The sequence below is a fragment of the Prinia subflava genome, chromosome 22 (assembly GCF_021018805.1).
Source record: "Prinia subflava isolate CZ2003 ecotype Zambia chromosome 22, Cam_Psub_1.2, whole genome shotgun sequence".
NCBI classification, from domain to species: domain Eukaryota; kingdom Metazoa; phylum Chordata; class Aves; order Passeriformes; family Cisticolidae; genus Prinia; species Prinia subflava.
The window spans coordinates 3,836,327-3,848,690 of NC_086268.1; the positions used below are offsets into that span (position 1 = coordinate 3,836,327).

At 50.9% G+C, this 12,364-nt stretch overlaps 1 protein-coding gene across 2 annotated transcripts in view; it reads left to right on the forward strand.

Moving 5' to 3' along the window:
• B3GAT1 (beta-1,3-glucuronyltransferase 1) overlaps positions 1-12,364 on the forward strand; it is a 41,956-nt gene that overhangs the window by 26,854 nt on the left and 2,738 nt on the right. For both annotated transcript variants that reach the window (XM_063417799.1, XM_063417800.1), the window contains 2 exons: positions 3,634-3,930; positions 11,809-11,926. In XM_063417799.1, the coding sequence (XP_063273869.1) occupies positions 3,634-3,930; positions 11,809-11,895 (384 nt within the window). In that variant the 3' untranslated portion in view covers positions 11,896-11,926. The remainder of the gene's footprint in view (positions 1-3,633; positions 3,931-11,808; positions 11,927-12,364) is intronic.

The following is a 12,364-nucleotide window of genomic DNA, read 5'->3' on the forward strand; positions in this document are numbered from 1 at the left end:
ACATCCCCTGCTGTGCCAAGTGCTGAGAAACCTCAGCCATCCTCCCTCCTCGCCTCATCCCGAAGATTTCCAGCTGATCTGGTGTTACCCACCTTCCTCCTCCACCACTTGGCTGTCTGTTAATTCCAGGCTGCTTTTATTTGGGGGATCCCTTACCTTCCCTGCCGTTGGCCTTTGCCTGTTCCTATCCCAGGGTTAAATTCCGTGTGCTCCGCACAGACCCCGGCTGAGGCAGCAGCCCCCCCTGAGCTGTGTCAGCACAGCCAGACCCTTTCCAGGACATCCTGTTCAGAGAGGTTCTCCGGGCTTGTCTCTGCCTTGCTGCACACAAGAGGAGCAGGAGTTTGTCAGAGATTTTGCTTCCCCTCCTGGAAAAGCAGAGCCCTCCCTGCACTGCCTGGGGGAGGGATGTCTCTGTGCCAGCAGACAAGTGCAGCTTTTCCCCCTGGAGCAATTCCTGTTCCAGCACTTGGGCATGGATGTCTCCCAGGCAGAGGGGCTGACACCTTCCCCTGGAAGTTTGCAGCCCCGGGGCTGAATTTCAGCATGTCCTGACAATCTGGTTGGGCTTGAGCAGGGGGAGCTTTTCCACGGGCTTTCCCAGCTTTGCTCTTGGTTCCAGTCCAGCTGGGGCTCAAAATGAGCTCATGTGTGCAGGCTTGAGTGGTCTTACAGTGCCAGGTACCTCACCTGCCTTCCAGCTCAGAAATTACTTCTGACTTACTTACTTACATCAGTTGTTCCCTTGCTCTCTTGAGGCCAAACTCTTGCAGGAAGGGACAAGAAAGGAGGATTGCTTCCTTCCCCACCAGCTGCCAGTTTCCATACCAGGGATCTCCTGTTTATTTCCTCATACATGCCTCTTTCCCCTCCCCGATGGCTCTCACTTTAGCTTGCACAGCCACAGGAGTACACAGGCTTTGAAAGCTGAAAGTGAATTCAGACTGAATCTCTTTCTTCCCCCGTCCCCTGTGAGGCTGGCTCTGGCAGCATCTTGAGACAGACTCCTCACATGAATAAAGCAGAAAGGGTTCCTTCATTCACTCGTGTGCTGTGCTCGTAGAGGCTTCTCCTCTCAGAGATGTCTCTGCAGTTAAGGTCACTGAGCCAAGGAAATGTGCTGTGAAATGCAGGAGACACACATTATTGTTCCCTGTGGACAGGGGCTGCCGTTAGCAGCTGTATAATGCACAAGGGCGAGTGCCAGAGCTCTTCTGCTCTCGTTTGCAGTAATTAGCAGTGATGAGATTAGCTCTGGGAGATCCCAGATCTAAGAGTGAGCTGAGAGCAGAGCGGGAGGCTGAGCCTGAGCAGGGCAGGGTGCTGGGGGTGAGTGGCATTCAAAGCATCTGCCTTGGCAAGTGCGGGTGGCCAAAGGGGCCCCTGGTGGCTCTGCCCCATTTCTGGTGACCACAGGGAGCAGAGGCAGCCACTGTCATTCCACAGGGCAGGAGCAGAGAGGCAGGACTGTCCTGCCTGCTGGGAATGCCTGGAGAGGGAATGCCTGGGAATGCCTGTGCCTCCCAGCTGCCCCCAGGCTGGGAGCTGCACTGCCTCACTCTGGAGATGCCCAAAAATATCAGACCCACATTAGTCCGTTTACATATTGGGATTTAACTGTCTAATTACAGCTTCAGATTGTGAGTTCCCATCCTCTTGTTCTCCCTTCACCCCACTGTTGCTTGTGCTTTGGGGTCTGAAAGTTGTCCTTGGTCCTCAGCAGGAAAGGATTTGTTTTGTGTCCCTGCTCTGTGAAGAGAGCTCACTAGCCCTTAACTTGAGGCTCAGAACTGCACCTAAGCAGCACAGAATCTGAAATACATGAAGGCTACAGCCTAAGGTGTAGGAAGGCAGACCCCACATCTAAGTGGGCAGTTCTGTATAAGGAAAGAAGTTTCAATTTACCTCTAGACATATTAGGAACTTTAGCTAGAACTTTCCTTGCTTCTCTCACATCAATTGGCTCAGAGTCAAGACAGAAGCACCTGTTGGGACTTTCTGGATGCTCTTCAAAAGCTGTCCCTGTTGCTATTGGCAGTTTGCCAATTAAGCCCTCCTTGATCATTAAATAGATAAGTGAGAGAACAAAGGTGCTCAGGGCGTTCTTGAGATATTGTCCAGGTACATGGACTTGTTCCTGATACTGTGTGCAGCTCTGTTATTTGTTTTTTTATTCTTTTCTTTCTTTTATTAAAACCTTTTTACTTTTCCAAGACAAACTCCACCGTGCCCATCTCTCTAAATTTTTTAAAGCCATTTCTCTGCAAGGGCTGCACCCTCAGATGTAGGAGAATTGTGGACAGTCAGGAGAGATCTCCGGAGTCTGGGCAGCTCTTGGAACGTGCAGTTTATTGCACAGGGTCATGAGTACAAGAGCTCTGGTTAAAGCTGCCAGCCACAGCTGGAAGCGTGCCCAAGAAAGAGAGAGCAAGAGCAAGAGAGAGAGAGAGAGGCAAAGAGGCCTAAGTTCTTGTTACATTTTATCTCTTTTTGTCTTGAATATGAAAATTAGCATATCAACCAACCAGTAAAAGACCCAGATCCTATAGAATTTACATACAGCCTGTAAGACTTTCTACATTACCATACTGTGTTACATTTTAAACCCTAAAAGCTACTTTCCCTTTTTCTCTTCCCTGCCACATTGGCAGGATCCCCCCATCCTTTGGACCCTTGGCATCCCTTTATTTGCTTTATTTGTTCAATCCAGAGGGATTCTCCTTCAGCTGGCTCAACCACTGTTTTCTGCTTGTTCAGTAACCAACGGCTCAGCATCTTACATCTCAAAGCTCGCCTTCATTTCTATAATGAGAGTATAGGTTTCATACTCCCAAAATCTTTTGCCAAGTAATCATATTTATCAGGCTTTCCCGTTTCATCCTTCCCAACACTCGGAGGTATTGGAGGGCATGGGTGTTGCTGTGAGCCTCGCCCGAAAAGACACAGGGAAATCAGGAATTTGGGGAGATCAGAGCAGCAGGGAGAATCCCCTGCTTTGTTTATTACTTCCTATTATATACTGCCAGCAAGGTGACCATGGATTGGAGAGTGGCATTCCCACCTCTCATCCACATTGGTCAAAGGGACTGTCACACAGCCTTGTCTGTCCCAGCAAGGAATGTGACAACCATGGCAGTGTTTATAGAGCACAGCTGGTATATCACAGTGAGCTTAGCTAGATAAGGACACACTCAGGAGACAGAGATCTGAGTTCATGAGAGCAGCCGGCAGGAGAGCAAGAGCCCAATTTATTTACAAAACTCAGTTTTATACATTTCTTATGTAGCCTGTGGATTGGAGGATGGAATTCCACCTCTCAATCCACACTGGTCGAGCTAACTGTCAATCACTTTTTCCCTCCCACCTAGAAATATGTGAACAATGAAAGGCAGTTAGCAAAACATGGCCAGTGTTTTGTAAGGAGCGTGAGAAGCTGCACACCTCTGCTTTAGTATGAACGCTCAGGAAACTAGGAAGATCTATGGGTAACACTGGTGTTTACATGGAAGGAGCGTGAGAAGGTGCAAACCTACTTCAATATGAACGCTCAGCAAAGTGGGAAAATCTCATGGCAACACACGGGCATGGGCTGCCAAGGCAGGCTCAGCTCAGTGTCCCCGTGCTCGCCCGCAGATGCGCAGCACCAGGAAGGTGTCGGTGTGGCCCGTGGCCTTCGTGGGCGGCCTGCGGTACGAGTCTCCCAAGGTGAACGCGGCGGGGAAGGTGTACGGCTGGAAGACCGTGTTCGACCCGCACCGCCCCTTCGCCATCGACATGGCCGGCTTCGCCGTCAACCTGCGCCTCATCCTGCAGCGCTCCCAGGCCTACTTCAAACTGCGCGGCGTCAAGGGCGGCTACCAGGAGAGCAGCCTGCTCCGCGAGCTGGTCACCCTCAGCGACCTCGAGCCCAAGGCTGCCAACTGCACTAAGGTACAGCTCGTCCTCGCGCGGGTGGGGCGTCGCTGCCACAAACAAAATGAGCAGTGCTGGCTCTGTGAATTCTCAGGAGGCTAGAGAGAGAGATTTGTTCAAAATGCTTCATGTGCTATTTACAGAGACCAGTGTGATTGGATGGAAAGGTTAACACTTCTTCAACCACATTGGGTAAGGCAGAGGGACAGCAAGAAGTGCCTCTTCTAAAAAGGAATGAATAACATAGATATAGTTAAGAAAATATCTCCTTTTCTTTACAGCAAATTGCCTGGGAAAGAAATTTCACAAGCCAAAGCATCTCAGACCTGAAATCAGGGCTACAGGGTGGGGAGGGCTGAGGAGGCAGAGTGTGGGCCCAACTTTCTGAGGCCTGAGAATTGCTGGGTTTCCCAAGGGACTTTTTCAGCGGTTTTCTCCTTTCCACCTACCACGCAGGAGACTGAAGTTTGATTCCTCAATGGGGACCAATACCCAGAAATGCTATGGGAAGGATAGTTATTTACACAAAGCTGCCTGGGAAAGGAGAAAACTGCTGGAAAAGTCCCTCGGAAAACCCAGCAATTCTCAGGCCTCAGAAAATCAGGCCCACAGCACAGGGGGAAGAAACCCCATGGGTTTCCCCATCATTCCAACACTTTGTAGAGTCACAGAACGTCCTGAGTGAAAAGGGACTCACAAGGGTCATCCAGTCCAACTCCTGCCCCAACAGTCCCACCCTGGGCATCCCTGGGAGCACTGTCCAAACACTCCTGGAGCTCCTGGGGCCGTGCCCATTCCCTGGGGAGCCTGGGCAGTGCCCAGCACCCTCTGGGGAAGAACCTTTGCCTGCTCTCCCACCTAAACCTGCCCTGGAACAGCTCCAGCTGTGTCCTCAGCAGAGAGAAGAGGGGTCAGTGCCTGTCCATCCACTGCCCCTCATGGAGAAGTTGCAGGTGGCTGTGAGCCTCCCCTCAGGCTCCTCTTCTCCAGGCTGCTCCTCTGTGTTTGGAGGGAGCACAGCCCCATTTCATGGAAGCTGGGAATGGGGGATTATGCCCTAAAATGTGTGCAGGGCACTTAATCTCTCTCAGCTGCAGGCTGGTAGTGGTTTGCATAAGCCTTGAAATGCAGTCTCCTCTCTCCTCTAACTGTTCTTCTTTCTTACATTACCCCCAAAAAACATTATTTTCAGGGTGGGCTTTCCTGTGGCCTCTCTGATCCCCTGGAGCAGGGAATTCCATGGGAGAAATGTCAGTTATTTATTGTGAATTCCCGAGTGTGGGGTTGAGTGCAGTGACACTCTGAGGTTTGGCTCTGTGGGAGCTGTCACCCAGGAGGAGCAGCCACAGCCTCTCCTGGCTGCAGGGAGGGGCTGCTCACACAGTCTCTGCCTGGCTGCCACATTGTCTTCTCCCTCCTGACATCTGTGCAATGTCTGTGCTGTAGGTGCCCGCAAAAACCCGGATCTTTCTGCGTCAGAGATAATGCAGGAATGTTTTAGTGCCTGGGATATTGCTCTGAGCTCCAGGAAGCTCCGTTTGGGGGGGATTTTGCTGCTGCCAGCTGAGTGATCAGCGCTGCCTGCACACGGTGCTGGGTCAGGGAGCAGGAACCCTAAATAACACAGAAACCTCTGATGGTTCTTCTGCTGAAGACTCCCCTGTCTGAGATGAGAGATGGATCTGTCTGGGCTGACAGGGAGCGTGGGAGACACCAGGAGACAAAGCTGGTTGGAGTGACAGGCATCCATCACAGCCACAGAGGTGCTGTTGAGGGCTTTGAAGCTTTGTGAGTGGTTCCCTAAATTCTGGAGGTGTGGTGGGGGGTCCTTCTGAGATCAGAGACCCCCATGTAGCACTCTCACACCTTTGTTTGTTATAAACATCAGCCAGTCTGATTTAGAGAGCCTTTATTGTTTAATTACCTCAACAGAATTGTTCTTTTATTGCAAATAAGTTCTTCTTGCCAACAGCCCGTGTTGGATCCAGGTCTCCATCATTTTTGGGATAGGAAAGGAAATGTGACCAATACCCTTTGCCTGATTTCCATGTGCACTGCTCCAAAGCCATGGAAAAAAACAGGAATCTGAATGTTCAGCAGTGCTCTCACAAGGAATCCAGGAATAAGGAGGAGGAGCCAAGGGGAAGGAGCAGGTCTGGGTTTTATCTGATACCTGCTGTGGCTCTCTGAAGCCACATTTCTGTGGTTATGGCTGTCCAACGCTGGGACAAATAACCCAAGCAGTATCCCAAGAATGGGGAAAAAGATTGGATTAAAATTAGATCCCTGCTCCTGGGCACTGTGTGGAATTAAATGTGTTTTCAACAGGCAGGAGAGATGGACAGGCTGCTTTTACGCTGTGTACAGAAGATTGGGGGTGTTTACTCCACGTTCAGTTACTCAGTTTGGTCCTTTGTCCCTGCTGTAAATAATTCCTGTTGGAAGGAACCTGTGCTAAAAGGCTGGGGGTGGGAAATGACGGCCCTGGAGGAGCACGTGGAGGAAGGAAAATGTTGTTTCCAGGCAGGAGGATAAAAATGCTGCTGGAGCCAGGGCAGTGACACAGGTCAGGGACGGGGAGGAAGCAGCAGGGATTGCTGCCCAGCATTGGAAGCAGACTGAGTTTCTTTTCTTGGCTGGGCTGGGGAGAGCTGACAAGGTCTTTGTTGTGAGCTGAGTGCTGCCTGCCCCTGGCAGTGCAGCTTTGCAGGGTGGGCTCTGCCTTTCTGCTCCAGCACCAGCAGCCTCCATTCCCCTGGAGATGCCCAGTTCTGCTTTTCCCACCCATTTTCTTTCCCAGGGGAAGAGCCTGGGCCAGCTGCCTGGGAAAAGAGAAAACCGCTGAAAAAGTCCCTCGGAAAACCCAGCAATTCTCAGGCCTCAGAAAATCAGGCCCACAGCAAAGGGGGAAGAAGCCCCATGGTTTTCCCCATCATTCCAACACTTTGTAGAGTCACAGAATGTCCCGAGTGAAAAGGGACTCACAAGGGTCGTCCAGTCCAACTCCTGCCCCAACAGTCCCACCCTGGGCATCTCTGGCAGCGCTGTCCAAACACTCCTGGAGCTCCTGGGGCCGTGCCCATTCCCTGGGGAGCCTGGGCAGTGCCCAGCACCCTCTGGGGAAGAACCTTTGCCTGCTCTCCCACCTAAACCTGCCCTGGAACAGCTCCAGCTGTGTCCTCAAGAGAGAGAAGAGGGGTCAGTGCCTGTCCATCCACTGCCCCTCATGGAGAAGTTGCAGGTGGCTGTGAGCCTCCCCTCAGGCTCCCCTTCTCCAGGCTGCTCCTCTGTGTTTGGAGGGAGCACAGCCCCATTTCATGGAAGCTGGGAATGGGGGATTATACCCTAAAATGTGTGCAGGGCACTTAATCTCTCTCAGCTGCAGGCTGGTAGTGGTTTGCATAAGCCTTGAAATACAGTCTCCTCTCCCCTGTAACTGTTCTTCTTTCTTACATTACCCCTAAAAAACATTATTTTCAGGGTGGGCTTTCCTGTGGCCTCTCTGATCCCCTGGAGCAGGGACTCCCCTCAGTCTCCTCTTCTCCAGGCTGCTCCTCTGTGTTTGGGGGGAGCACAGCCCCATTTCATGGAAGCAGGACAGAGGAGCACCAAAGGCAGCTGTGGCTCCTCTGAGCCCGAGGTCAAAGCACAGGCTCCTCTGTCTCTCCTGTGCTCCCAGCACTTGTCGTGCTTTGCTTCTGTTCAACATAACCACACACCTGCTTTGCAGGGAGATTTACATTAAAAATTATGATGTGCTTAGACAGAGTCATTAAGGAGGGATCAGAGGAATGGGTAAGATAAGCACAGACATCTGTTCTCCAAAAATGCTGCCTTCCCTGTGTGCGCTGCTGGTGCTGGTAATATTGATCAGAATTCAGCCCACAAACGCACACTCCTGCTAAAAGCTGAAGTTTAGGTCGAAGATCACACATCCTGCATGTTTTGTTGGATTTGGGAACTGCCCAAAATAAAGGAGAAAGTAAAGAAAGTTGGTATTAATTGCTGAGGAGAAAGTTATCCCTCCTTATGAGGAGGGAAGGATTGGTTTCTCCTGGAGCTGTAAGGGCTTTGCAAGGGCTCCCTGTGTTGGGGGTTCTGCTGTTTGTGCATTTCCCCACGCCCCAAATCAAACCATCCTCTCCTCCATCCCTGGGCACAGCAGAGAGGTCTGAGGTTTGGCATTCCCGTGAGGCTGATGGAAGGGGGGGACATCCTGTGAGCACCCAGGGGAGCAACCTGCAGTGAGCTCAGCCAGGGGGGACTCAAGCAGAGACAGGGGCCCATGGGTGCCATTAATGCCACAGCTGGGGGAACATTTTCTGTCAGGCTGGAGAACGGGGAGCAGAGCTGCCCCTTCAGCCCAATCTCTTCTTTTTTTTCCCCTTCTCATTCTGTAGTTTCCATTTCAAACAATTCCTGAATCCCTCCTGGAGGGAGGAAAACCCTGTGATCCCCTCCCACTGCAGGTCGAACCCTCTGCTGTGGAGATGAAGCCTGGTGGTCTCCTAGATCTGTTTTGAGTCCTGTGATTCTGAATGGCAGGGCTGTAAATGAGTGAAAGGGTTTTGCAGTAAAAAAAACTTTTAAAAAACTTTTTTTGCAGTAAAAAACTCTTTTTTTGATTTTTAAGTGGGAGTCCCTTGGGTGATCTGTATGAAATCACTGCTCAGGAAAAGTCAGATATTTGGTCCCCCTCACTGTTCAGTCTCTTGTGAAAGAGCCAAAGCTTCTCTGAGGCACAAAACATGCTGTTTGTTGAAAAAAAAACAAGCACTGGCTGAAAGGAAAAGCAAATGTTTCTGTGCTAAATGGTGATCTACCTCCCACGTTAAAGAGCACAGCATGAAAAATGGTAAAAGCTGCTCTGTCAAGCTGCAGGCTCTGAAAATGGGTCCGTTTTAGCTCGTTTAATCTGCCTTTTTTGGCATTTGGCTTTGACAGTGCAGGAGTGGGATCCAGCTGGAGGGAGCACTGCTGGTGTGGCCCTCTGCTCTGAAGTGTGAGTGAGCCCCTGGGCCACGAGCAGGGCTGAGTGTGGAGCTCCAGGAGTGCAAGGGGCTCCCACCAGCTCTCTCTGAGGAGGAGAATTGTCAGGAATGATTTTTGGACGGCCTGGGATAATGACATGACTCTGGATATGATGCACAAATGAGAGCAATCCTTATTATTCTAAATTCCCCTTTTATACAGATGAACACAATTGGTCCTTAGAGCCCACACCCCTTTTGTAAACATCTTTTACCAGTAAACATGCTGGAAAAACACCACCTGCTGCTGGTTTTCACTGCCCGAGGACTGCTTAAATCCCTCCTGAAGATCTTCCCAGGCCAGAAGGAGAAAGTTGCTGGCCTGTCTTTCACACAGACCCTAGCAGTGCCTGAAGCCTGGAATTCAGACCATTGTCAGCACCCACAGAGAATTGGCTCCAGGAATTCTCCAGCACCTGATTTATCCTTTCCCCATCACTGCAGAGCCCTGAGAGCCCCGGGTGAGCCCTGCAGAGCCCTGAGAGCCCCGGGTGAGCCCTGCTGGGTTTTGCCCTTCCCTGCAGTAATTGCGGCAGCGTCGCTGCCGTGGGGAGAGCAGGGCTGGAACCAAGGGTGGCTTTGCTGGGCGGGCTCTGAAGTGCTTGTGGGGGATGATGAAATGGATTTTTAGACCCACTCCAGCCAGCAGTTGGTCTCTACTGCTTCAGTGTTAGCAGAGATTTAAGCTCCAGGCAGGAGGTGAGTGCTGAGATCAGAGATGATTTGGCCAAACAAGCTCCTCAGGAAGGTGCTCTGCTGGAACCGGGAGGGTTTGAAAGGGGCTTTGTTCATCCTTCAGGAGCAGAGCGTGGCCTGGTTTTTCAGGAAGGCAGGAGCTGGGTGGAGGGAGAGGTCTGCAGGATTCTGATCAGGGGATTGTCATGGCAACCAGAGGGAAACCCCGAGAGGTGGGAACAGCCAGGCACAGGTGAGGGGAAGCAGGAAACCTGCTCCGAGAGGATAAAGCTGCTCCCAGGAGAAAGCAAGGAGTATTTTTGTTTTTCTCCCGGTAGCTTCAGTCGGTCTGGGCTGCCTTGGTTGTTCCTGGATAGGGGTGCACCTACGTACCCCCCTATCACCGTGGAGGCCCAACCAGGAAAACAGACTGGGGACACAGATCTGGGTGCATCAACAGCAGCAGGGCAGAAGACCCTGCCCTTAGTTTATTTTTCCATTATATATCTGTGTCAAGGTGACCATGGATTGGAGAAGGGTATCGCCACCTCTCCTGTCACATTGGTCCAGGAGGCTGTCATTCAACCTCCCCTTGTCTTGGAGAAAGAATTCATAACATTGCCAGTATTTACAAAACATGGTCCTGTGTTTACAATTCACCAGCGTGAGAAACTGCATGTTTCTCCTTTAATATGAACGCTCAGCAAACCAGGAAAATTCATGGCAACACCCCCCTGCCCAAGCAACTCCGGCAAAGCTCCCAGGCACAGGCAACACTTAGCAAGGTTAGTTACAGTGATATTCAGCTCTTAGCAGTGCTCAGCTCTTTTGCAATGATTCTCAGCTCATGAGCTTGCTAAGGTGCCTTGGCAGACACAGGGAGAGAGAGGAGAAGCGCCGTATGAAGTTCCACAGACAATCCTTTATTGGCATTCTCTGTGAAGAGTTTCAGGGACAGCTCTTCTGCTGAGCTGGGGGAAAGTGGGGTTTTTATAGGGTATCGAGGTTTTGAAAAGGTGTCCAATAGTATGAGTCGGGGTAGAAAGTGACAGATTGTCTTACAGGGAGATAAGAGAGGGTCCCAGCTCAAGAGAAGGGTTATTTTGGCCTAGTCACCATGACTGGGCATTTCTGTGCCTTTAGGCAACTGCCCGCCAGAGAGGCCTACCAGGCCTCACGGCTGCAACAGAGTATAATTGAGTATTTTAAGCAGCTTCCAGAACGGTCTGAGCACAGCAAGCAGAAACAATTTCCTCTAACAGCCCCCCTGAAATCCTCAGGCACCTCAGGTTTTGCCAGTTCTCCTCCACAGGTGTTGATTTCTGTGCAGCTTCGCTGCCCAGACCCAGGGAGGATTTTAGGAGAAGCTTCAGTTCTGTTTGAAGTTGGGGAGGGGTTTTAATAGCTGGGACAGCAGAGGGGGTGGCTGGATGGGGCCAGCACCCCAAAGGGGATGGGGAGGGGGCTTTTGTGGGGTCCATAAGGTGATGGAGGGTGTGTGCAGCCCAGAGCTCTGGGACGAAGGGAGGATGGTGGAACCAGCTCCTGCCTCCGGGGCTGCAGCAGCAGGTAGTCCTTCCCAGTGACACTCTCGTGGCTTTTTAGGCTCTGGAAAGGGTTTAAAATGGAAAGTGATGCTGAGGTTAGGGGACAGAATGATGCCTGCTCCCCAGTAATGGATTTTCAGGGATGTGCTGAAGAATTCAGGTTACATTTCCCCCAGCCAGAGGCAGGGGTGGTGATGGGAGGAGCTGGTAATGCCCCTTCCCTCACAACCTGACCAAAATATCAGGAATTTGCATTTTCCCACCGAATGACTCCCCAGGACAAGGGTGTAAGGTGATAACCACGAACTGTGGGGAGGCAGGGAGGAATTCCCTGGCTGGGAGGGAGCTGCCTTACCCCATTGCAAGGCTGATGAGCCTTTGGAGGGAGCTGCTCCATAACTACATGGCAGGAGCAGGTTAATGTCCCACGGCAGCACGCTGTAAAATGGGTAATTTCTGTGCACTGTGCATTTTGCAGAGCAGCAGCTCTGCCTAAATGGAGGTTTATGCAAAGCCCCTCTCAGTGGTGGATGCACCATTAGGCTCCAGGGTGGCTGGTTAAATTGCACTATTGATTTAATGTGCAGGAATTTTTGTTAGTGCACTGGAGAGGTGCAGCTAATGACTTCTGCTGGCTTCTTCAGATTTTAGTCTGGCACACAAGGACAGAGAAGCCTGTGCTGGTGAACGAGGGCAAGAAAGGATTCACAGATCCCAATGTGGAAATCTGACAGCGCATGGCTGAACGGAGACCAACACCAGGTAAGAGCACGTGTTTCTAACAGGGAGAAGCTACACAAGGGCAGGAGAAGGATAAAACCTCTTTTAAATGTGCTTTTTCGTTTCCATTTTTCACAACCCTGACCTTCCCTTACTGCTAAATTTCTCAAGACCATTCGTTAATCTCTCTTTTTTTTTAAGGTTAAGCTATTTTTAAGACAAAATGCTAAATACCTGCTGAGAGGCTGAGGGGAAGAGAAATGCAGGGAATAGGAGTTTAGGCAGAAGTTGCACCATTAAGAAAAATCCTTGTCTAAACAAAATTGCTTTATTAACTTTAATAAAGCTGAAGCACAGGGGTGAAGGGTGTGGATTCATCCACCTGCAAACACCTGAGGAATGCTTTAACCAAGGATTTTTAATGGTGCAACTTCTGCCTTAAACTCCTACTCCCTGCATTCCCCTTCCCCTCAAGCTCTC